The sequence below is a fragment of the Coloeus monedula genome, assembly GCF_965178545.1.
Source record: "Coloeus monedula genome assembly, chromosome: 6".
Classification (NCBI taxonomy): domain Eukaryota; kingdom Metazoa; phylum Chordata; class Aves; order Passeriformes; family Corvidae; genus Coloeus; species Coloeus monedula.
This window is the reverse complement of record NC_138786.1, coordinates 27,614,583-27,639,530: the sequence shown is the minus strand read 5'-3', so window position 1 is coordinate 27,639,530 and position 24,948 is coordinate 27,614,583. Positions and strand designations below refer to the sequence as shown.

Sequence of the window (24,948 nt, the reverse complement as noted above, 5' to 3'; positions counted from 1 at the left end):
ATACTTGTCACTGCAAAATCTGCTTGGCTGAAAGACAATTTACTGCTTGAATACAACAAAATAGAAGGTGAGATGGGGATAACAAAATTTCTTTCAGATGTGTCTTTACTTAGAGACCACGTACCATCTATAAGCAATAAAAGCTGCAAAAAGGCTTTTGTATGCACATTGGTGTGTTTGGATGCCCTTGGCCAAAGAAGTCTTGGGCAACCAGATGGTCCCTGACTGCTGCCAGTCACCTCCCCACAAGGCACTGCAGTTTGACAGCACACCTGTAGGCAAGAGCATTGTGGCCTCCTCAAAAAGTGATGAGGATGCTTTAAAGTGTAAAACATTTGCTTGGTGCCTATAACCATGAAGGGAAGATCACTTTTCAGTCTTCATTTCCCTCTACAACTGCAAAGACCATCCATCTGCAGTGCCAGAACCTGGGTGCTTTGGAGCAGGTGTGCAGCCTGCACTCAGCTCCCGGGCAGCGAGGAGGAGGAAGAGGAGGAGGAGCTGGGGATTGCTCAGGTGGCGGTGGCGGGGTGAGGCTGCGCTGAGTCAGGCACTCACACACCTGCCTGCCGGCTCCTGGCCACTTAAAGCACAAGGAGCTGCCCGGCTGAGACTCCTCTGTACACATCCACTACCACATTTCACACCTGGCTCAGACAGGGAAAAGACCACGATGGGGCTGTTCTACAGCAAGAGCCAGGTAAGAAAAGGCAAGAGGAGACCCTGCAATGAGCTGAGCAGGCTGCCCTTGGGGGCAGAGGGGACCTGCTGTAGGAGCTGATGTTCCACCTCTTGTATCTTCAGCTCTGAGAATTATCCTGACCACCAAGAGTTTCTTTCTGACTGGGTTTTGTGACTGCTTTGTGTTTTCACTTCAGGAATGCAAAAACTTTAGTGATGTAATAATTTACTATTTTGAAAATTCCCAATTAAAAAAAACCAAAAAAACCTTTTTGCTTCCATCCAGCTGGGTTAGGCAAAACAACACACTGAGGAAAAATAAGTAATTATCACTAATGTCAATGAATGCATAGGGAGAGTCAGGAAACTGATATTATGTGAGGTGTTAAGTATAGCTCTCTCAAAAATTGTGGCAGTTTTGGGGCATAGGGGGATGAATGGTAACATATTGTTTCATACTGATCTACGTATTTGTTGCAGTGATACTCCCTGCTCTATAGGTAGTGTGCATGAGGTGTCTCTCATATGTGCTTGTTGCATCACTACTCAGTTTTGCTCTTTCCCTTTTGCTCCTCTTGGTTTTTGGTGTGCTTTACTGGGAGGTTTTATGGGATTCGTTTGTCTCTTGTTAGTGGGATTTTTGGCTGGGGTTTTGTTGTTGTTTGCTTGATTTAGGTGGTGGCTTTTTGGTTTTTTTTGTCATTTAGAGCATTAAATGTGTAATTTTTCCTCCTTTTATTCTTTTAAGAAGGCAAATTACCTAGGGAAAAAAATACCTCAACTTCAGCCCTACATATTAAGTACCATGTTTGATCCTTGCTTAAGATGAGAGGATAACAAAATCAAACCAGTTTCCTCACAGGTTTGTTAAATATCTTTCGGTAACCACTTTTAGGTTTAGGTGGTTTCCCAAAATCATAGAATCTTAAAAAAACTTGGGTTGGAAGGAACATTAAAAATCATCTAGCTCCAACCCTATCCCCAGGGACAGGAATATCACCCACCAGGCCAGGTTGCTCAAGGCCCGATCCAACCTAGCCTTGAACATTTCCAGGGATGGGGCATCCACAAGTCCTCTGGGCAACCTGTTAAGGTGCCTCAGCATCCTCTGAGTAAAGAATTGCTTCCTAATATCTAATCTAAATATCTTCTTTTTTAGTTTAAAACCATTCCCTCTCATCCTATCACTAGCTGTGTAAAAAGTTGCTCTCCCTCTTGTTTATAAGCCCCCTCTAAGTACTGGAAGGCTGCAAATATTTCCTTCGATACATTCCTGAGAGTTTTAGTTAAGGAAGATTGAGTGAGCTGAATTATTCACAGAGAAATAATTACAGAGTTGTGGCTTTCACTCACTCCTCCTGAGAAGTTTGGGGTAGGTCTCTGGAAGGCACTTTCCAGGTCATTGTTTTTTAAAAGCCAGCACTGCTCCATATCAGACATAAGAATGTAATTATGTAGCTATAAATCAACTGATGAGCAGCATCACTGCATCATGATATCATTACTAATTCCTGCCCTGCTAGATTGTTTGCTGTTTGTTGTGAAATATAGTGGATATATATGACATCCTGTGAATTTTCACAGACCAAGATGTGTGTCAGTTGTATTAATAACACAGCAAGGTTCTCTATCACACATTTCTCTGAGGTTGGGTTGCAAGAGTCAGATACCTGAGGGCTGACACAAGTTTCCTCAGTTGAGGGTTAGCACAAGTTTCCTCAGAATGAAAAATGGAGGACATCAGAGGTTTGGTCTGTGGCCACACCTGGCTAAAAACCTTCTGGGAAGAAGACAATGCACAAGGAGGAAGCTCAGTTTAGAAATGTTTTTGATGGTTGGAACTGGAACACTTAATTCAATTCTATCTCTGATTGTGCTTCTGTTCTTCCTTTTTGCACTCTCATCCCATGCATTTTGTGTGCTGTTCAACAGACAGAACCATCGCCATGCAACTTGCTCACCGTAAAAATCATACAGATGAAAAATGCCAGGAAGGCAGACTTGTGTGAGTATCTTTGCTGTATACCCCTGGAGCATCCTCAGGCTTGTAAAACTACTCTGAATATATCAAGTGTCACAAACACTACAGACTATTTATAAAAGGAGAGATATAGAAGATGTGTGATCCTGGTATGCTGAAGATGAGGTAACACAGAAGATACTATTTTTTGTTTTATCTTTGTTGATATAACACTGAAGTCTAGCCACCAGTTGTAATGCAGAACATGTTTTTATACAGAATGCATAAAATATTTCCCACCTGAATCTGTAAATAAATGTTCTTCTAGTCACAGGAAAGATTGCAATAAGAACTTTCTTTCCATGGTTCCTTCTTAAAGTCTACCCTGTCCATTGTGTAACCCTGGGCCTATCAAAGAGTATTTGATGTGAGCTCAGGAGTGCACACTTGACATCTCTTACAGATTATCAAATTTGATTCAGCAATAGACATGGCTCACAGTTAGCTTTTTCTATTCTAAAATATTTTTACAAACTGCCCAGGAATTATAGTTACACAAATATTTATGAATGGTCCATAAGTACCTGAACTGCAAAACATTAGAAAAAACAGCTTGAATGACAACCACCTCCTCCTGTCTGAGGAGATGGCTGATTGTCTTGTGTCTGCTCATTTATACAAATACAAAGGTCTGAATGCAAGAAGTTTCTATATGAACAGGCCCAAGCTAAAGCTGTTCACATAAAAAGATCCAGGACAAGAGATTTTTGTGCCTTTCCAATGTTATTTGCTCCAAGTTCTGCAACAGTTTGTCTAGAGACCAAAGGTATGTGAAAAAGAGTTTCTCACTGATTTTTACTGAAGAGCAGTAAGATGCTTTGTTGTTGATGAATGTATGGGGAAAAAGAATCCATATGAACCTTCCCACTGGACTACTTCTACAGTGTGGAAACCATATTTGAAGCTCAGTTATAGTCTGGAGAGAAATCCCTTCCTACAGCTAAAACCTATTGGAATGTACAAATGTGCATGCTGAACTGAAAAAAGAAGTGTGGAAAACTGCAACCCTTAGATATCTCCCTAGATAATGATGTTTTATTAAAACATCTGCATGATAATGAGTTTACCAAACTTCCTTTCTAACTTTTTCTCATCTAGATCAATGCTTTTCATTTTCATCTTTAAGCTGGTTTTGTTCTGAATGGAGTTTATTATGTTTTGATGCTGTCCTATTCAATACTAGAAAGTTTCTCGGGCATGGGACTGGTAGTGAAATGCTCAGCCTTTTCTGCTTCCCAGTCCAAGCTGTGTCCTGCCAGCCCATAAAGCTTTCTAAAGGAGCACTTTGAATGACAGAGGTGATTTTGGAGGGGAAAAAGCTTTGCACGAAAAAACCAGGACAAATACTTGCAAAAGGTGAATGCTTTGCTTTTTTGTGGACATTGATCATGCAGCAAAAGAAAATCGTATCAGTCAGGCAGCACTGCCTTGCTTATGTTTAAATGTTGAATCTAGTTTTGACTGACAGCTGCTAAATTCCAGTAACACTTGATTTTACTGAGTGTGACATTTGTCAGCTGTATTTATCAGTAAGATTTTCTTTTAAACTGTTTGAGGACATATTTTTCTATGCAGACAGACTCGTAGAAGTCACAGATTTCAATGACAGGCTCTTTATCATATGAAAGAAACCTATATTTCGAAAGTCTAAATGAATTAATTTAACCTCTGCTTAGCTTTGCTGACAGTGTAAAAGCTGGTGCAAATTTCACGTTCGTAACTTTAGAGGCCTTCCACTGAGAAGCAGCAAAATGGGAGTCTTGAGATAAAAAAAAAAAATGGACAAAATTTTGCTGGTTTGTGTAAAACCAGGGGAGTATTGTTGAGTTGATTCAGTCATCTTTACAGTTCCCTAAAGATTAGCTTGACACAGCTTTACAAACTCAGAAGCATGTGTCCTCCATCGCCAGCAAAGTAGACTTCTGTATAGGACCATTTTCCTAACACTGATTTTTTTCTCATTCTTTCTTTTATCAGCCCTGTTGTTATTACTTTCTTTTTCCTGCAAACTTTTATAGATAGAACAAGTTGGCAAGTGTCACCTATTTTTCTTTCACCTTACTGACTTTTGACATTTAAAATCAGCTTCTTCTATCTCTTGCCAATTGTATCTAACCTTGCACTAAGTTTCTGTAGAGTTTTCAGATCACTTTGTCTAATACTCATCTAGTGCTTGAAAGGTCTCCCAACGTGGTGCTGCAAGTTAACTTCATTATTAGTCTATCTGCTCCATTTTCCAGGTAATGGAGATGGGAAAATTAATCCAGAACAAGAGAATCTCAAACCCTCACTAACATCTCTTATGCAATATATAGTAAAAGACCTTTAATGGGAGTTCAGTGCATAAGAGAGTATTTTTAAATAAGATAATTTAAAGTGTTTAATTCTGCTTTTTAAACCCCGAATCTTTCTAATGTACCCTTCCCACTGATCCTTCAGTGTGTAATTTATAAGACTAATTTCCACTTGTGCATTAATGCATATCTGATATCCTTGATAACACATGTGAATTTAGTGCCTTGTTTGTGTTCTCCACATTCCCCTTTCTCACTGAGCACACCCACATCCTCATCAGGCTCACTGGGCCTCTTGATATTCCTGGACCTGTGATTGCTTGCCAGTTCCCAGATTTGGGTGTGTCCCCCATAAGCATCCTGACACCCTAATGGGGTAAGACTTGGATGTGCATCAGTCCAACCCACCCTTAAAAACACAGCTTTGTCTGCTGAGAATTTTCAAATTTCAAGATCAACTGCTCACCTTGGGCAACCACCATAGCTCTGGAACAAACAGAAGGATGTGGCTTTTCACAGCATGAGGTTCAGTTTGGGAATTCCCCATGGCAGGAGATAATGAATGCCAAAAGTTTATGCAGGTTTCAGGCAGAGTCTGGACAAGTTCAGAGAAGAAAAAAATACCATGTTAAAGTCAGATCAGGAAGCGTGTATCTTAAATTTTGAGGGCTGAGAGAGCATTAAATGATGTTTTCCCTCTTATACTCCCCTTAGACACCCATCTCTAAATGTGATGCATAATGTCCTCTGGCACTGATGTCCTTCCTTGATAAGACCAAAGATCTTTCCCAAGAAAAAAAAAAGAAGTCAAAGAGACTAAAGAATAAGATACTGCAGAGAAGTTAAGTCTTTAAGTGGAACTAACAAATGGAAAAGCAAGGAAACAGTGTTAAGGGTTAAACAATGTGAAAGTATAGAGTTAAAAATAATCATTTGCTTAGTAAGACTACGATATTTTTTAAGTTTTTACAATTTTTTTTTAAACTATGCTTTTTAATTTTGGAAACTTCAAATTTTGGATTTTTTAATATAAGACAAATTTGGGTACTATCCTTTATAAAATTATTAACTATGTTTTATATTTTTAACAAAACTTTTTTTAATGGAATTGCAGTAGCAATTCTGCCACATATGAGATCAACTCATGTAAAAGTCCCTTGAGATCCTGAAAAGAAATATAGTCAGTGAAATACATTATTGTTTGAGGAACTGTGTTTCACCACGATACTTATTGCAGGAACATGCAGACTTCCTCTGGTGTTCTGTCCTCGCACTGTTGTTATTGTTTCATTGTTATTTATTGTTTACTTCACCATTTAAGCAGTTGCAATTACGCACCAGCAGCCTATTGTTCTAGGGGCTGCATGAAATACGGTTATAAAATCAGAGGATGTGGACTGATGAAGGCCAACAAGGAAGGTTGTTTAGCAACATCTCGACAAAGGGGTGTTTTAGGGAGGGATGTAGATGAGACTCTTAATACTGATTTAGGGATACTTGTAGGGTGCTCCACCCAGTGTGAAGGGCTGGGTGGGAGAAAGTGTGAAAGCTTTTTCTTGAAGTTTACCTATTAGAAGATTAATATTGAATGCTCCCTGGGGACAGGAACTGATCTCCTTGGACAGAACAAATTCTGATAATCTGACTGTAAATGGCCTTTTGGAAGGCCACAGAAGAAGCCCACATTCTTATTTAAAAAAGAATATAAGAAGTTTCAATGACATCAATTATCTAATATTTTACCCTCTAGAAGACAGCAGTGCTAACCTGTCCACCCGCCCTCAGCCAGATACCTACTCAGCTATGAAGTGGGGGAAAAAGAAGAAAAGTACTTCTCTCAACTGGTGTTGATAGCTTGTATTTTGTGGCTTGGCTGGATCCAAGTGCAGGGTGACCAGGTCAAGGAGATGCTCTGGGCAAGCAGTGTTTGAGACCATATTCTTGGTTCAGCACAACAAGAAAAGACTGTACCATAAGTGTCATGAATAATCTACCTTCCAGAAACAGTGAGGAGCTAAAGGCAGTCCATGAGGAGAAGGATGCTCAAGGCTTCTGCCCAGGTTACAGTCAGGCTGAAGGTTGCAGCTGTTAACATCAAAAAAGGAGATGGAATTAAAATTAAAATGTTTGGTTTAGCCCTGCTTGAATTTGAGCTCTCTATGAGGCAGGTGAGATTTCAGCTCAAGCCAGATGAGTGGATGCCCTGCTCTTTGGGATGCAGCATGGGGCTATGGCTGTGGTGTTTTTTAGCATGGGTCATGTTGTTGTAATGCTTCCTAATGGTAAAGCACAATTAAGATCCAGTCCTGCCTGCTATTATCCTGGAAGATAATTAGACACTTAGTGTAATAACTGGACGAAGAGACTGTGCTTTCATAAATACCTGCTGCCACACCTGCTTTTGGCCGGATATTGCCCCACAGAAATACCATGGCTGCCATCCCAAGCATGTTTGACAGCTGTTCACGTGTCATGATCGAGGGGAGAGACCCAACAGGTCACTGGTGTGATGCTGTGCTGTGTGTATCTTGTGAGAGCGTAGCTGCTGTAGTTAGGTGGTGGTTAGGCTTACGTACCAGGGTGATGGGGGTTTGCTTGCACGTGGCTGGCAATGGGAACCTCATACATGTGCATGCACAGGCAGTGGGATATTGCAGGGAGACCGACCAGGCAGGGAACAGGGTAGGCTGAGGAGTGCCATTTCACACATACCTGCTTATAGCTGGAGGTGGTCAGGCAGAATACCGGCCTGAGGTATCAGAGATGTGTAAAAAAGTTTCCTGGGTGTTGTAAATGCTTCCCTCTTAACACCTGGAAAATACTTTACAAACAAGAGGTAGTCAGCTTTCAGAGGACATTTCTGGAAGTGCAAAGGGCATCACCAAACACATTTTGAAGATGGGAAGAGGGAAGCATGCTTGTTTAGTGGCTGTGTCAGAAGTCTCCCTGAGAAAGTCAGAGATCTAAATGAGAAGTCAGGGCTCTGCTGTCTGACAGGTAGTTATTTCTTAAAGGTGTATGATACAATGTGATAACAGACAGTGATTACTTACAGAGAGAAAATAATTGATGGAGTTTCCAAATAAGACTTTGTTCTTTGCAACAGGTGAAGTCAGAGCATGTATTACTAATTGGGAAATGTCAGCAAAATAAGCTTTTGTTCACCCATAGACCTACCCATTTGGATCCTTCTGATCCTTCTCCTAGTGGGGATAAGAGCCAACAGCAATCTGCGCTGATATCAGTCTGGGCTTCCCAAGAGCCAAAAGAGATTTTTATGTGGACATTTCCTGTATGCACACAGAATTTTGGGAGCTATTAGAATTGTTAACAGCTCAGCTGATTTCTATGTATTTTGATGTTTTTTTTTAGAAATCATATATCTTAATATGACAACTACTTCATCAGTTAAAGTTACTCTTCTTCCATTCAGAGTTACTCAGAAAAGATGACTTAAGCCTCAGAGAAGTCAGAGGAGAAAATAAAGGTTGATTTTGTTAATCCTTGAGTAACATGTGGGGAGTCAATAATGGGCCAAGTCAATTATTTTGTGTTTCCCAAAGTCCAGTCTGCTAGTAAAACTGAGTGTGACAAGACTTAGGCCTATTCAGATGCTGTTCAGATGAAGGTGTGTCAGTTATGCAATGGCAGGAATGGTTGAGTACATGGCATTACAAATAGAGGAAATACAATTGTACTAATGGGATTGGCATTTATGGCAATACTCCCCATTGCTATCTTTGGCACTTGTGTAGGTTGTCATCCCTAACTAAGAGATCATGTTCTGTAGGGTGATCATCCCTGACTTTTGAGTGTGGGTCTACAAGCTTGTTAATCTAATGATTCATACTTGCCTTCTATTTCCTAGTAATGATGACAAATGTATTTGCAGGTAGATTATTCTGACCTCAGAATGAAAGTGCTTGTTGATGATGCAAGCATTGCAGACTGCTGCTAACCACTGTTTCCCACTAAAAGCTCCTATGATGGATTTGTAAAGCCACAGTTTACAACTGGTCTCTCCAGCTGAGAAAGGAAAACAAAAACACTGAATATGCCCTCCCTACATCTGGTAACATTAGAATTCATAGGTGAAATTTATGACCTGAACACACATCGAATGGAAACCACAGAGCAATGCAATTCTGTGCAGAGAAGCAATGTCAGCTCACTCTGTGCTGGGAACAGCAGACAAGCTTTCACCTGCACATGAAGTGTTGCAAATACCTTTGCCACCCTGGCTGAGGCACAGAGATGCAGGTGAAAACAGTGACATTAAGCAATACCCTTTTTTTATACAGCTTTATTGCTGAAAACTCTGCCCCAGTATAGCTGCTTCTCAAAGCAAATGTTATCTATCAAACTGTTCAACCTTTCAATGCTTTTCTTATAATCTTCTTCACAGAAGATTAAATTCAACTAATTTCATCTCCACAGGTGATTACTCTTTTCTTGAATTTTTTTTTCTTTATATTTTTTTTTCTTGAAAAACTGTGTTGTTGAGTGTTTCCTTCTTTAACTTTCATAAGGGAAGAAAGTTAACTGAAAGCAGATGCCTTTGTAGAAGATGTGCCTTCTGTAACAGCAATTTGGCTTCATGGCAACCTTCAATGCAATGAGCTCTTACCTCCTCCACATTGGCAGCCAGAGGTCCTAGAGAAAAGAAATGATGCTCAGACAGTAGACAAGACAGAACTTACAGCCAGAGTTACTCTAGACATATAAAGGCATGTTCATGCTTACCTGTAGAAGCCCCAGTGTGTAGTAGCTGGGCTCTGTCCATGTGCAGCCCCTGTCACAGCTGCTAATGTCCACGGTGCCCAGCTCCGTGAGGCCGCTGTGTTTATGTGCCCCTATGTGTATGGATGGCTCTTCAGCAACACAACTGAGTATTTTGAATATTTTTTTTCTCAGGAATTGAAAAAAAAAGTAGTTCTCAAGAAAAGCACACTGTCAGGCGTTCACAATAGTAAAGCAAGATGGTTGTCTAGCAGCAGCTTGATGGTACTGAACTCTGTGTATTGCTTTGTGTACAGAACTAAAAATGCACACAGGGCACCACCTGACAGGGAACTAGATAGTTTCATTGGTCTATTGCTTTCCTGCTTTCCCTGTCTTCAACAGTAAGTCAGTCTGATTGCTACGTGAGCCTGAGCCTGCCAACAGCTTCAGTGCAGCATTTCCGCACCAAGACTGTGAAGAACAACAAGAACCCGACATGGAACGAGACCTTCCATTTCACAATTCAGAGCCAGGTTAAGGTAAGAATGCAGATACCTCCAGCAGCTATTCTTACCAAGCATACCATATAGTCCTTCCACTCCACGGGTCTTTCTGAGTTCCCTTGCGAAGTATTCACACTCTCTTACTGTACCTATTTAGATTTTCATGGTTTGATAAGACTGTATCTGCCTGCATATAAGACTGTCAAATAGAGTATGCAGTTGGTCTCTGTGATGTTTTATTTTTTCATTCTGGAGCTTCTTTCCCAAGGTTCTTCAACTCAAATGAAATATCTGTAACATGTTATATTTGTTAAACCTTTCATATTTATTTTTCCCCAGAACATTCTAGAGCTTAAAGTGTGTGATGAGGACAATATAACTCAAGATGACCATCTCCTCACTGTTTTCTTTGACGTCTCCAAAATCCAGCTTGGAGAAAACATTCAGCTAAGTTTCCAGCTGAATCCACAGGTATGGATAAAAACCAAGGACAAAGCAAAGAGGGTGTGGTCAGTGAGAATATGCTTATGTGGAGAGCACACCAAAAGGGAGCAGCCACCAAGAGGCCCTGCAGTACGTATTCCACTTGTCCTGCAAGGCCTACACTAGGAGTCTGCTAAATTAATGGATAAGATGCTAGAAGAATATGATACTAGAAGTATAACACATACAACATGAAGGAAATTAAGTCTGTGGCATGTGCAGTAACAAAAGGTGGACACTGGTTTATAGAGACCACTGAAGAGCATAGATTCCTGTATGGTATTTCTCTTCACAGGAGACCAACTTGCAGTGACTGCCTTTATTTTCTTTTGCAGGGAAAAGAGGAGCTGGAGGTTGAATTCACAATGGAGAGCAGGTGTGTAAGATGAAATAGGTGGAGGTATAAGATGGAAATACAAGGTTACTACTACAAATCAATTCACACTTGCAGCCCCTTAACACTGTCAACATCTGAATAAAACAGAAGCAAGCACGGGAGCATAGAGACATCCCTGATGGCAGCTGCTCACCAAGCTGAAAAGCACATTCTACACAGGAGGAAGTTTTAAGTTTCCCCTATTGTTCCTTAGTGTCGGATCCCAGATGTTTAGTCTGTCATAAGAATATTTTCTTTCTGTGTTTCTTTGCTGACTGTACAGTTAATGGAGAGAATAAGCATGTAGATCAGTCCTAGTGCTGCTGTGGATTTTTAAGGCAAATGGTATTTTTTCCCCTTTTTTTAATGGCATGTTGGATGAATTCACCAGCTTTTTAGCTCTGATGCCACAGGTTTGAACTGAACAATTTAGGGCAATACTGTAATTATGCCGTTCCTGTGTAAATTTTCTTCAGTGTGTCAGAAAATGACCCTGTCTGATACAGTGATGAGCTCCTCTGTTTAGCAGATGTCCACAAACATTTTAAAGTCCAGACTCTAACCTGTGAGAGGCAAACTGGATTGAATATGCTGGAATATGTGGAATTTCTGATGCTGTTTGTCCATGCTGCCTGTCCAAAGATGGACTTTTAAAGATAAAGATAATGCAGTAATGCTTAAAGAAGAATCAAGAAAAGGAGAAAAATAAGAATGTGCTGATTTTGAATTGATTGTTTTCCATTTTATCTTTCAGTCCAGATCCTCCTGAAAACATTGTTACTAATGGAGTTCTAGTGGTAATTTTTATTTGATAATTCTTTCCCCTGCTGTATAGGAAAGTATGTTGCAAAGCTGGTGTTAAAGGTACCAGGCCATGTGGTGGCTTGGAGGCATTGACCAAGACACAGCTGGTGTTGGCATTGGCTTTCCCCTGTGTTCCCAGCTAGAGACTCACACTGGGAGAGGTGAAAGCTGTGAAGACTGTGAGCTGCCGCCAGTGCTCACCTAAACTGAGCTGGCCTCTGGGGTATGACATCCCTCCCTCTGCTCAGGAAGAGCTGGGAAACCTGTTTGGAGAGCCTTCTCCTGTGGCTGATCCTCCCCCCCGCCCTTGCAGGGCCACTGTTGCAGGCGGAGCAAGAAGATCCCTTCTCTTTCCTCATCCCTATGCATTCTGCTATTTCCCATGGGAAAGTCCAATGCCATCTCCCTAGACCTAGTAGCGGGGTTGCAGGCTGGCACCACCTGTCCCCTGAGGTGCATGCCCCAAGACCCTGTGGGCATGTGTCCAGTGGACTGGATAAGGCAGAGCTCTCCTGATAGTGAATGCCTTTGTCTCTTACCCTGCTTGTCTCTTGCAGTCCCGTGAGGTTTCCTGTTTGGACGTGCAGGTGAATGATGGGAGGCTGAGGAAGGACACTATGGGTGAGCATTTCACTGACTTATGGAGCAAATCGGGTTGCCACTTAATGGCAGAAACACTCAGTGTTTTACACTTGAACATCCTGGTTTAAAATTATTTACGATACAAGACAAAATCTGACTGATGCCAGTGGCCTGTGCAGGAGGTTGTAGGTGATAAAAAAATACTCAGATTATTCCTGAATGTGGTGAGATAAGCATGTGGTATAATTTCCCCACAAAATATTTTCCTCTGCAGTAACATCTTGCCAGATACTTAAAATTTTCCAAAGCATTTGTGGAAGGAATTGATGTTTATTGGGTCCTAAACTGAAGCTAACTCCTGTTGTTTCTGGATTCTGGGACAAAGAAAATGGTCAGAATGAGAATTGGGCCTATTTTACCATCTAACTTCATAAAATTTCTTTAAATATAACAATACAAAAATGCCATTAGGTGAAAAACAAGACACAGTATATTAACAAAGATGTTTGCTGCACACTTAAAGCAGTGTGTCACTGCCATGTCAAGCCCATACTTGTGGAACTGTGTGCCTCCTAGGCAGTTTTTAAAGTGTCTTGTCCTGACATCTCATGATGACCCCAATCCAGCACACTGCTTAAGCACCTGGATGATCCAGTTGAGCTCAGCTGTCACAGAGAAAAAGTTTGCTAGATGTGACTGAAAATGCTTAAGTCAGGTAATTCTTTTGAAGGCTGACTACATAATTTGGAGTGTGTATCTTTACAGAATGTATTTCATCTTGAACCTTGTGGGTTGATATCTTCCTATATAAAGACCATTTTTAGTTACTTGAACAGACATATCTGATGTCTGTTTTTACATGAAAGGAAAAAAATCACTAGACATGACTTTGTAAGTGCCAGAAGTATTTAAAAAGAAATATTACAGGTTGAAGGAAAGAGAAACATGACAGTGGGACTGAGATTTAAGTGATACCAAAGAGAACTGTGGTCTGATACAAAAAACCCATGTTTTTCCTGAAAGTCCAAAATTTTCAAAGTATCTCAGCAACAGGACAGTATGTAATACTAAAACATTATTCTAGTGTAATGATAAGGTATTTTTCACATTTCAGACTTTCAGAAGAGAGTGTCCCCCCAAACTATTATTGGCTGTGAATCATTACCTAATGATCAGAGCTGTAGTCTCAGCTATCAGAAATATATCTAAGTGGAGTGGTACTATAGGAACAATCACTATATGGCACGTTCTGTATACCATCTCTAAAACTGCAACCCCCAGATAAGTCAGTCTATTTATTCTTCCTATAATTTGCGTATCAAAATGACATCGTTACTTTAGAAAAACATATATTACATTAGTGTGCAAACAAATTATCCCCATTTTTTGAAGAACTTAAGTTTGAAACACCTTTGCTTCAGAGAGAAAGTTTGCATTGACTGTGGACGGGTCGTACGAAGGAACCCAGACGCACACGCTGAGCTCCTGCCTGTGCGCGGCGTCCCCGGCCAGGTTCCACTACATCAAGTACAACCAGTCGGCGCTCACTGTGGCTCTGCCGCGGCGGAGGCGGCTCAGCAGGGTACGTGGGCACCGCTAACGCGGGCTCCGCGGTGTGCATTCCATTGGGGACCTCTAACGCCCGAGTGTGTGCGCAGATCTGTGTGTGCTGGGAATTGATAAGTGCATGTATGTGAGACGGGAGACTTTTACCTTTTTTCCCTTTTTTAAACTTTTTTTTCCTCCTTTTTCTCTTTGTAGAAAGGGTAACTTGTTTATTTTTTGTCTTACCATTTTTTTCAGTCTATATCAAGTCAAAATGAAAGGGATATGAATGAATCTGTGATTCTACCACTGAACTCGCTTCCTATACAAGAGAAAATAAAAATAGGAGAGGTGAGAACAAGTCTTTCTTAACAGTAAACAGCCCAACACACATTCAGTTTTGTGGATGATTAGTCTTAGAGCTCAGTGATTCAGTTCCTGTCAGACATGAAGCATGACTACAGTGTAAGGTGTGAATGACAGTCACTCTGCAATTATGCAATAGTTACTTTTTCTTTTGTTCTGCACGTGGTTCCAGGCATGCTCTGTGCAACCCTGTTCTGAGTTTAAACTAACTTCCTGAGGACATGTCTAATATGTAAGTTCATCACATAGTGTGCAAGCTAACAGTAATGGATATGACAATTAGGACTTACATTTGCAAAGGGAATGCCTGAAGTAGAAGATAAAACAGAGATCATTCATATGTGTGTGGTTCAGATGTCCAGCTTTCAACAACCTTCCCAGATAATGAATGTTAAGCTATTAGAAGCTGAGGGGCCCTAAACCCACCTAGCTTATGTGAATGGCTTACTTTTATTCAACCCAGACTCTGCTGGAACTTGTGAAGGTCTCTCACAGTCCAGACCATTGCTGGCCAGATTCTCCAGCCACGTTGCTGAACTAAAAGATAGTGAAACTCAGACCCTAGATGGAGTGGGGGAGGAAGGCGCAGGAGTAATGACCTGAGCATGCTTACACTGTTTGTATTGTAATTTTCAGGACAGGACAATTGACTTGTACACAAAGGCAAATGAATGGTAAGTGAGTCTCCAGCAAGGCCTGATCTTGTAACTGGGAGGCATCTGCTCCTACACAAAGCTCATTTGAAATCAGCAGGGGTCAATGCAGGCTCAATTGGGAGCAGATGTGTGAGTTCATTACTGGGTTGTAGGCTTCTATTTGTGAGGTTCACCTTTTAAATTGATGGCAAGTTAAATCATGGATCTCCTGTCCTCCAAATATCCAAGCTGCTAGTGCATCTCAGCAAAAGGTCTTGATCTGTGCGCACTACTATGCCCACAGATGGAAAGACCAGCTCCACAAAGAAATCAAATTTCTGAATTATACAAACAAAATAACTTCAAGGCATAGGTAGCTGTTTTTCTAATCTCACAGCTGCAGTGCCTGTTAAGTGGTTATGTAGTTACAGGATGCATGGCAGCACTACTGAAACTTGAAAAATTAATTATATGAGCAAATAAAACCGGAAGTCTGTTGTAGATACCATAACAGGACAGTGTGTTGTGATCTGCTCTGCCTTCCCATTTGCATCCTTGTTTTCAGCTACAGCAATTAGCAGAGGCCTGTCTGCGCTGTTGTTGATTCTCATTTATTACATTATACTGTCCCCAAACTGGTCTGTAAACACACATAAGCACAGCTGGAGTTGTCCACAGTGACTAATAATATAACAATATCTGTGCCCTGGTCTCAGGACTCAGGGTCTGTGTTTCAGGCCAAGAAACCTTGATGCCCGCCTGGGGTTTGACCTATGCACAGATGAACAGAATTTCCTGCAAAACCGAAAGAAGGTAGTTGCTGCTGCACTAAAGGATGTTCTTCATCTGGAGGAAGATCTGCAGGAGCATGAGGTAACCAGTTAAGGCCACTGCTGGAGGATTTTTCTCTCTCCTTTCCCTCAAGCCTGGAGATGAGGGATGATTTTTTTACCGCTATCTGGATAAGGAATTAGGACTGTTAATATCAGCTTGTCCTCCAGGGCACTTTGCTGCTCAGCTGGAGAGTTCAACTATCTGTTTAGATGAGCAAAATCTCTGTTTACACTCAGCTTACAAGTGAACCATTTGAAGATGTTTCAAACCAATAGTTTGGTCTGTGTTTCTTAAAAATCCTCCCTGAAGTGCCAAGACCTAGTATATTCCACAGGGATGTATAGCATAGAGCAATGTTGCTTTATCTCTTAATTTATGTGTTTTATTTTACTAGTGTCTGGATGCTACTTTTGTGTTTCTGTAATATTTTGACATTATTTGCACCTTAATGCCACTCTTTCATCTATGATTTCTGCTCTTTTTTTTTTGGTGTCAAACAGGTGCCTATAGTGGCTGTGACCACAACAGGATGTGGCATAAGAGCACTCACTGCCATGTATGGCAGCATTTTGGGTCTCCAAAACTTGCGTGTTCTGGATTGTGTTTCATACATCAGTGGTTCGTCTGGCACAACATGGTGAGGAGTCATTTTGATACTGTTGTTTGGATCTTGTTGTGTTAAGAAAAGCCCATGTTTTATCTTAGTTTCCGAAAGGGTAAAGGTGATCAATGGAGTTATTACTTCCATCTTTGGGCTATGAATGCCAAGGTTACCTGTGAAAGGACTACTGTGCATCATGACCTATCCCTAACCAAAAGAGGAGACTTTGTTGGAAGTGTAAACATCCTTAATCCTATGCAAACTGGTCCTTTATTGTTATTTACTGTTTGACAGAAACAGCATTGACAGCTAGTGTAGCTGCTTGTGTTGGATCTCAGATGAACTGATTTTTGACTGGTTGCCTTTAGACTTGCATTTCTGCTCAAAGAAAGCTCAAAGAGGAGAGCAACTAAAAGATAAAATGATAAGTGCCCAAAATTCTGCAAAGTGTATTCTCTGAGTTTTAAAAGCATCCTGTTCATTTTTCCCTGCATTCCATCATGTTTCCTGTCTGCAGGACAATGACAAAGCTATATGAAGATGCTGATTGGTCACGCAAGGATCTTGGGGAACTAATTATTGAAGCACGGAAGCAAGCAGCCAAGTGCAAGATGGGGGCTTTTTGCTTGAAAAGTCTGAGGAATTATTACAGAGAACTGAGCCAAAGGACCCAAGCAGGACATAAAACCTCTTTTATTGATCTGTGGGGGCTCATGATTGAAGCCATGTTAAATGATGGGGTAATGTCTACACATCTTTCTTCTCATAAAGTTGTTGACTTAATATTTATGACCATTGCAAGAAACTAGAGCCCTAGGAAGAGACACCTGGTCAGTAACACTGTATTTGGTCCACAGCAGAACACCACTTATTTACATTAATAACTTGGAGACACAGTGTATGTCTACACTGGAGCCTGAAGTGTGATTGAATGTAGCAGAAACGCTCAGGCTAGCTCTAAAGTAACCAGAATGATGATTAACACTACAGCTGTGCAAGAAATTTTTAAGGTTCTTAGGTGTTTTATAGCCCTATGCTTTTATCTCTCCACTGCTGCATTATTTGCACAAGCTGCACTCATAACTTGAATGTACTGCAGATGTACCCTTTACATCCAGCTGTTTGTGACTTAGTGATATGGAAGTATATAGATCCAGAGCTGGTGAGATATAGTAGCTGCAGTGGGTGCCTTTCAGCCACTTTGAATTTGATCTCTCAGGATCTTCAATTTCTAATTTTATTGTAATGATACAAGCAAAAACATTCCAGATTTTCTCCAGACTGATGATAGCTGGAGAAAAAGCTATTTTATTTCAAATTTCTGTAAGCATGGTTTACATTTTGTCTAGATGAAACAGAAAAATTAAATACTCTCATATCATATTTCACAAAGTGTTTCCAGCCTCAGTGCTACATAGCAAAATTTGCTAGAATTTAATTTGGCCAAAGTATATTCAAAATCTCCATTTCATGTTATGTTTTTAGTATTGGACAGCTCGAGAACTTTTCCTCTGTGGAAGCTAACTTTCAAAGCAGTATTTAAAAAAAGAAATCTTGATTAGAAGGGTCATTAACATGCTGCCTTGAAGAACTCGTATGATTAACAGATTAAGTACATGGTAACAGCTTAATTACCCAGATATGCCATATATTTTGACTTACATTTAACCATACAATATTAGAACAAAATGTGAAGTGATTCATTGCTGTCATTGTATATTGAAAGCAGAACACGGTTGGTTATCTTAACAGAAATGGTTCCTGCTTTCTTGTCCTCTGTTATTCAAGGACATGGAAGTAAATTTAGGAGCAAATTCAGGAAAATTGTCTTAGACTTTATAAGATAATGTCTTTAAGGAACTGATTATAATCTAACTCTTTGGGTTTTTTTCCAAATCCAGAAAAGCCACCACAGACTTTCTGATCAACGTCAGGCAGTGAACCAAGGTCAGAACCCACTGCCCATCTACCTTGCCCTTAACGTCAAGGACAAAGTTGCCACCAAAGACTTCAGAGGTAATGTTTGAATTCTGAAAAAGAGCTATATTTTCACCCAGGGAGATACATTGTGGGGACACATCATAAATAATGACGAATTGTTTTAAATTCTCACTCCAAGGCCAGAGAAATAGTGTTCAGAAATGTAAAGAGTAACTGGGTTGGCACATGATACACGTCAAGAGTTCAGTATTTTACAAGATCTCTTGGCATATGATTGTGTATTTTCAGGTATTTACTTCAGACTAATAATACAATATAATTCTGTGGCACAGTCTCAGAAATTATATGATTTCTTAAAGAAAGTGATTCATTAGATCTTTAAGTTTACTTAATATATGTTTTGGTCCATGACGGGAGTTGGAACTATATGATTTTTAAAGTCCCTTTCAATCCAAACCATTCTATTATTCTGTTTTTCACAGTTGGCTAAAGGCAATAGAAGACAATGTGTGTTTTAGTCCACCTTCCATGAGAAAACTTTGTACTCACTAGATAAAAAAAAAAGAATTAAAATTTTCCCCAGCCCTGACATTGTTCATTCACATACCTGCGCACAGTGTGACAGCTGATTCAGCAGTGGCTGTTGGCAGGGTTTGCTCAGGACATGTGCTAAGCCAGTTTTCTTGAGAGAACCAATGCCTGAAAGGCTTATTCCAAGCCTAAAAACCGGACTGTTTTCTGTAGTGGAGTTAACCTTGTTGGTGCATGTATTGGCAGAGTGGGTGGAGTTCACACCGTATGAGGTGGGCTTCCTGAAGTACGGCGCCTTCATTCGTGCTGAGGATTTTGGCAGTGAGTTCTTCATGGGTCGCTTGATGAAGAAACTCCCTGAGTCACGAATCTGCTTCATGCAAGGTAACTCACCAAGCTGGGGGAGTGACAAGATTTTAACAGAAACATTAATGAGTCAGGAACTCACCCCCAGAAGCCTGCTGTCAGCAGGAGGCAGCAGAGGTACTGGGTCAACCAGCTGGCAGGCTCCCCAGGGAAGTGGTCGCAGTACCAACCCTGCCTGAGTTCAAAAAGAGTTTGGACAATGCTCTCAGGCACAGGGTGTGATTCTCGGGGTTGTCATGTGCAGGGCCAGGAGCTGGCTTGATGATCCTTGTAGATACCTTCCAACTCAGGATGTTCTATGATTCTGTGTTTCCTGAGACTCATTCAACTGCCCTTGCCAGCAATGGTGGTTTTATCATTTGATCTAAGATAAAAATAAACTAAAATGACAAAGAAGTTGTCATGTACCTTTGTGACTGCTTTTGAAGCATCATCATTTCCTGTAGCTTGCAAAAACTTTTCAAAGTTGGAAATGTATGACACTCTGTGGAAGCCAAATAAAAAGTTGAAAAGAAATCAGTGGGACAAGAGAGAAGAGAATCAGAGAAGCAGCTGGCTGAAAATATTTCTTTATCAAAGGAAAAAGGAAATGAAAATAGGAACATGACAGCTGAAAATAAAAAAAAAAGTTCCAGGTAACCAGGTAAAACATGGTGAGAGGGAAAAGACTGAATTTTATTCTGAAATAAGTTTACCTTTGGAGTCTACCACTGAAATAGATGCCTGAACTTCTGCAAAAATTTGACAGAAATACGAAAAAGTTAAAGAAGAGCTGGGGAAGGAGCAGAAGGCAGTTTTAAAAGAACTTGTGTTTACGTCTGCATTGCTTATTATACCTCTCCCACTTTCTAGGAATGTGGAGTAGTATCTTCTCCAAAAATCTCTTGGATGCCTGGCATGCAGCTGACAATTCAGAGGACTTCTGGAACAGGTGGACCCAAGACAAAGTGACTGAAATAGGTAAACCAAAACACCTTCCTCCAGGCCCCTCTGACAGGGTAACTGCCATCACATTTCCCATTTTTTAAGCTTTTCTGTCATCCTGTTTCTCTCAGTCTCTGGGTATGGAACATACCAAAAAAAATAAGTTATTTGATTTTATTGAATAGGCAGTGGTTCGCTAGTGAGATTGTGACAAGAAGGAAAGGCACCATCAGACAGGCCTTGATGTAAAGGAGATAGGGATGGACACATAAGGTGGTCCCTAAAGTACTGTGTTTAAAAGGCTTGGAAAGAAACACTTCTGTCAAAGCCTCATGTCATCTGTTTGTTAGCCAGAAAGAAGCTTCACTGTTTCCATTTCAACATCTCCTTGCCCTGAACAGCACATCCGTCCCTCAAAATCTGACTAAACTGAAAGACTTAGTAGACATCAAAGTCAACGTAGTGGAGATCTTACACCACCTGAGAGAAGCAGCTCCAAACTGAAAGACCATTCCTTGAAAATACTCATGAGCATCTTCATGATAAAATTCAAGAAAATCCAGTGAACAGACTTTGGTCCCATTTCTGTGGACTATGTTTTCAGAAAAAACCTGCCAAAGTCTTATGTTTGAGTTTATATAAGTAATTTGCAAGTTTTGTTGAATTCAGGTGTCTACACCTGAACCAAATAGGACAAACTGGCTTTTTTAAAGTAAAAATATTTAGTTTGAAAGCAAAATGCTAAAATTTTTCTATGCTTTTCAAAATAAGCTTTAAATTTAACCTACATGGAATCGAAAAGCAGTAATTCCTTAAAATGTATTAATAAAATTATTTCCCCTGTTTGTTGTTTTCTTGGAGAAGTGAATTACTTCAGTGTGTATCCAAACCATACAGTTTTATGAGAAAAATGTTCTTTTAGTCATGTGTAACCAATCAGAGTTTAGAAAACACAAGTAAGTTTATACTTTTGTCATGAAGTTAACTGGAACTCATAGCAGATCATAAGGAAAATAATGCAATGCTGAGCTGTGAACACATGATTACAGAAGACTCATTGACCCTTTCTCCTCTTTGTGTCTTGCCTCTTCTTAATTATGGTTGTAATTCAGTCATGCCATTTATGCTGTGTTTCTCTAGAGGAACAACCAGACCTGCCTGAGAAGCCATATGAAATGGCTACATGTGTTTTCACTCCTACAAGCGGCCTCTCCACAACGCTCCGGGATATCCTGACAGATCGCCCTGCCGTCTCCAAGTACCACAACTTCCTAAGGGGCTTCCAGATGCACAACGAGTACATCCAGCACGAACATTTCATGAAATGGAAAGGTGTGGATGGCTCTCCTGCCTACATGTCTTATTGGGGTAGGCACAGGGGCTGGGAATTAGCGAGGGACGTTTGCATGTCCTGAAGAGAACTAAGCAGGTTTTGTGGTTACCTGTTAGCGTTCACTGAGAGGAGGGAGAATGAAGGAATTCCTCACACCTTTCACTTTCACTAACACAAATGTTCAATTATTGGGTCATTGGGTATTCAAAGTCCTCACAGGAATAAAAATTGCTAGGGTTTGGGTTCTGCACAAAGTCAACATCTGCATAGGTTTTGGTGCAGTTCATGGGTTTAGAAACACCAACAAAATGTGAGTGAAGAGGCTGAAGGAGCCTTAGGATTGCTGCATGCTACCCTAAAGCCAAGGGGAGATACTGCATGGGAGGGGAGCTCACCTTCCTTTTGCTTTCTAACTTGACAGATGTCTTTCTGCAGTTTGCTAATAGCTCTGAATCTTCCACTCTTTAGACACTTTGCTAGACACCTCTCCTAATGACCTGAGAGGCAACTCGGAACACCTGGAGTTGGTGGATGCAGCTTTCTTCTTTGAAACCAGTTACCCACCCCTTATGAGACCAGAGAGGAAAGTGGATGTCATCATACACTTAAATTACACAGGTGGATCGCAGACGTTGGTGAGAAGTCTCAAAACTGGTTTTTTTTTTTTTCCTAACAGCTTTTGCTTTGCTTTGCACAACTTTCAAACAGATGTCTCTGAAACATGGAACTTAGTGGAATTTAGTAACATTCTGTTTTCAAACCTTAGTAGAAAAAGGGAAATTTCTAGAGGGGAAAATATGTCTATTTTTCTCAAACTACTTTTGAAATATCCCTAAGTTCTTCACCAGTGAAATACAGACAGGCAAAGTGAAGTTAAGAAAGTCAAGCTGCAATATCTATTATAGTCTTATATATAATATTTAATAGCACAAATATAGCCAGGAAACTTTTGTGATCCAAGTGCTGAATTTAATCTGCATTTTGCTTTTAAATGTAAGATTTTTTTTGCTTTTTTATTTTAATGTTAATTTTCTAGCTGTCCAGGAACAGCCTAGTGAGTAATGAATTTCTTAATCTTTATTTTTATCTCTCTTAATAAATATATTCTTTCTCCTTAAATAGTGGACTTGGAGCAAGGTACCAAATGCATTTACTATGTTTGCAGAATTCTGATTTGATTAAAATGGTTATATAGATTTTGAAAGCAGTATTTACCACATATATAGACAGTTTTAGACCTCAAAATACAGACTTGAAACTGTAAACCTGTCCCTGTGGGACACCCCAAAACCCACAACGTTCAGTGGTTAAGGTTCTCTCCGTTTTTCAAGTGGAAGACATTGCAATGGTGCAATTTCGCATGAAAAATACTTGTCTTTGTACTGCAGTGGAAATGATAATATCTTCTACTATATTTCTTTCTAGGATTCTGAAATCTTTTGGAAATACTTGATTCAAAATGAGGTGGTACTTTTTTGTTAGATAATTTAACAAAATTGGTCATCACAAATGAGCTTTCTGATGAATGTTTTTAGTGCTATATTTTGAGGTCTAAAATATGTTATTTGAAAATCTCATGTTATTTCTAAAATTCAAAGTTACAGATATGGGTAGGTTGGTCTCTAAACCCTGCTGAAGTTTATTGAGGTCAACTCACAAGTTATCCTGCTATATAAACAGACAATGGGACTGGGAATCCTACTGTCTTGGACTGCAAATTTAGTTTTGTTTACATCCACATTTTTTCTGACTTAGTTCTCCTTTAATTGATGGTCTATAACATGGTTTGAATTTATCTATTCTGTTCCTATATCATATTCCCATTTTAGAGACATGCCTTAGTACAGATTTAAACTCTCTTTACCATCTTGATATTAGGTATTTTCCTGGAAAACTATTTCCAAATGGCTCCTCAGGCAACTGAAAAACAGTCCTTGGGTCTGCAGGTGTCCGCGTTATTTCTGGGTGTCTGCCTCTCAGTCTGTTTTGTGCAACTTTGCATGAACTACTGGGCTTTGGCAGCAATCTGATCTTTGCTATCTTTTCTGTTCCCTGTGCTGCTGCTCTTGACCAGCCCTTGGAGCAGGCTTGCAGATACTTTGCAGAGCAGGAAATTCCATTTCCCTGCATTGGACTGATGGATGATGAGAAGAACCTGAAAGAGTGCTACATGTTCGATGGTGCAGACACCCCAGGAGCTCCTCTGCTGCTTTATTTTCCATTAGTGAACGACACTTTTCAAAGATATGTAGCACCTGGTAAGTTAACAGTACCCAGCTAACTTTATTGACTCAAGGAACAATCCCAATCCCACTCCCTGGGTGTTTTTTCCTCAACCCAATACAACCCCCCTTTGTTTGTTTGCTTGTTCATACTAGTGAATAGATTGCAAAACGGGATGATTCAAACTGTTTGCAAAATCTGGTGAAGTCTTGTGCATAATTTTATTTGTGTCTTGGTGCAATTCAGGGAAAGAAGAAATGTGTTCCTCAATTAGAGGAATGGAAACTAATCTCTTGTAATTTCCAGAAGTTTAGTGTATAGAAAAAAGCATATTTTTAAAATTATGTGTGGTTTTATGACAGATCTAGGTGAGAATCACAGTGTAGAACAGTTCTGTGGAGGTCACTGTGCCTTCTATTTAGACCATTTAATATGCTGGCTGAATATACTGGAATATCAAAGCAATAGTACATGAAGTGTCCTTCTGGATTGGTATTTGAGATGGAGACTTTGCTTTTAAGATCATTTCCAAGCCTACTAATATTGTACTTCCTCTTGTCTTATATAACTCTATTCTTACTGGTTTGTGTTGTACTGAAGAACCTGTCTAGTAAGACTTGAGCACCAGTGACCATACAAAATGATGTGCCATGAGCTGGCCAGCAGACGGTGCTGATTGCAATGGAAATGACATTTAGGGACTTGTTTTTTATTCCAATAGGCTTTGTTCAGAAGTAGATTTTTCAGACATCATAGCACTGCACTTACCTTTATAGCAATTGTATCTGTGATCTCTCCAAGTTATTCTTGACCCATTCTATCAAAGTATTGTGTGAGGGACTATACAAACACATTTCTTATTTCCTCTTGACAGGCATGACACGTAGTGCTGCTGAAATGGAACAGGGCAAGGTTGATATCTCCAGTTTCTCCTCTCCATACTCAACCAGGGAGGTCTCACTGAAAGCAGAAGATTTTAACAAGCTTCTGAAGCTGACTAATTACAACATAATGAACAACGAGAACATGATTCTTCAGGCCTTGCGCATGGCTGTGGCACGAAAGAAACAAACCCTGAGCCAGCCAGCATCACAGGCACAGCCCTCTACTTGAACAGCATTATTCTCTCCCTTACTAAGTATTTACCAAGACAGCACATACATGATAAACACTTCACCATATTG

The 24,948-nt window shown here is 40.2% G+C and overlaps 1 protein-coding gene across 1 annotated transcript; it reads left to right on the top strand.

The window, feature by feature from the left end:
• Positions 1-673: 673 nt before the first annotated feature.
• LOC309574105 (cytosolic phospholipase A2 epsilon-like) lies at positions 674-24,877 on the top strand (the record flags this gene model as incomplete). The annotated part of the gene is made up of 20 exons (XM_082283456.1): positions 674-700; positions 2,614-2,686; positions 10,120-10,256; positions 10,560-10,691; positions 11,039-11,079; positions 11,834-11,876; positions 12,441-12,504; positions 13,887-14,047; positions 14,269-14,361; positions 15,013-15,050; positions 15,728-15,884; positions 16,346-16,482; positions 16,964-17,186; positions 18,348-18,462; positions 19,165-19,302; positions 20,137-20,244; positions 21,349-21,540; positions 22,010-22,176; positions 23,616-23,799; positions 24,639-24,877. 20 exons carry the CDS (start codon positions 674-676, stop codon positions 24,875-24,877), a joined length of 2,469 nt encoding a protein of 822 aa, XP_082139582.1.
• Between the last annotated feature and the right edge of the window lie 71 nt (positions 24,878-24,948).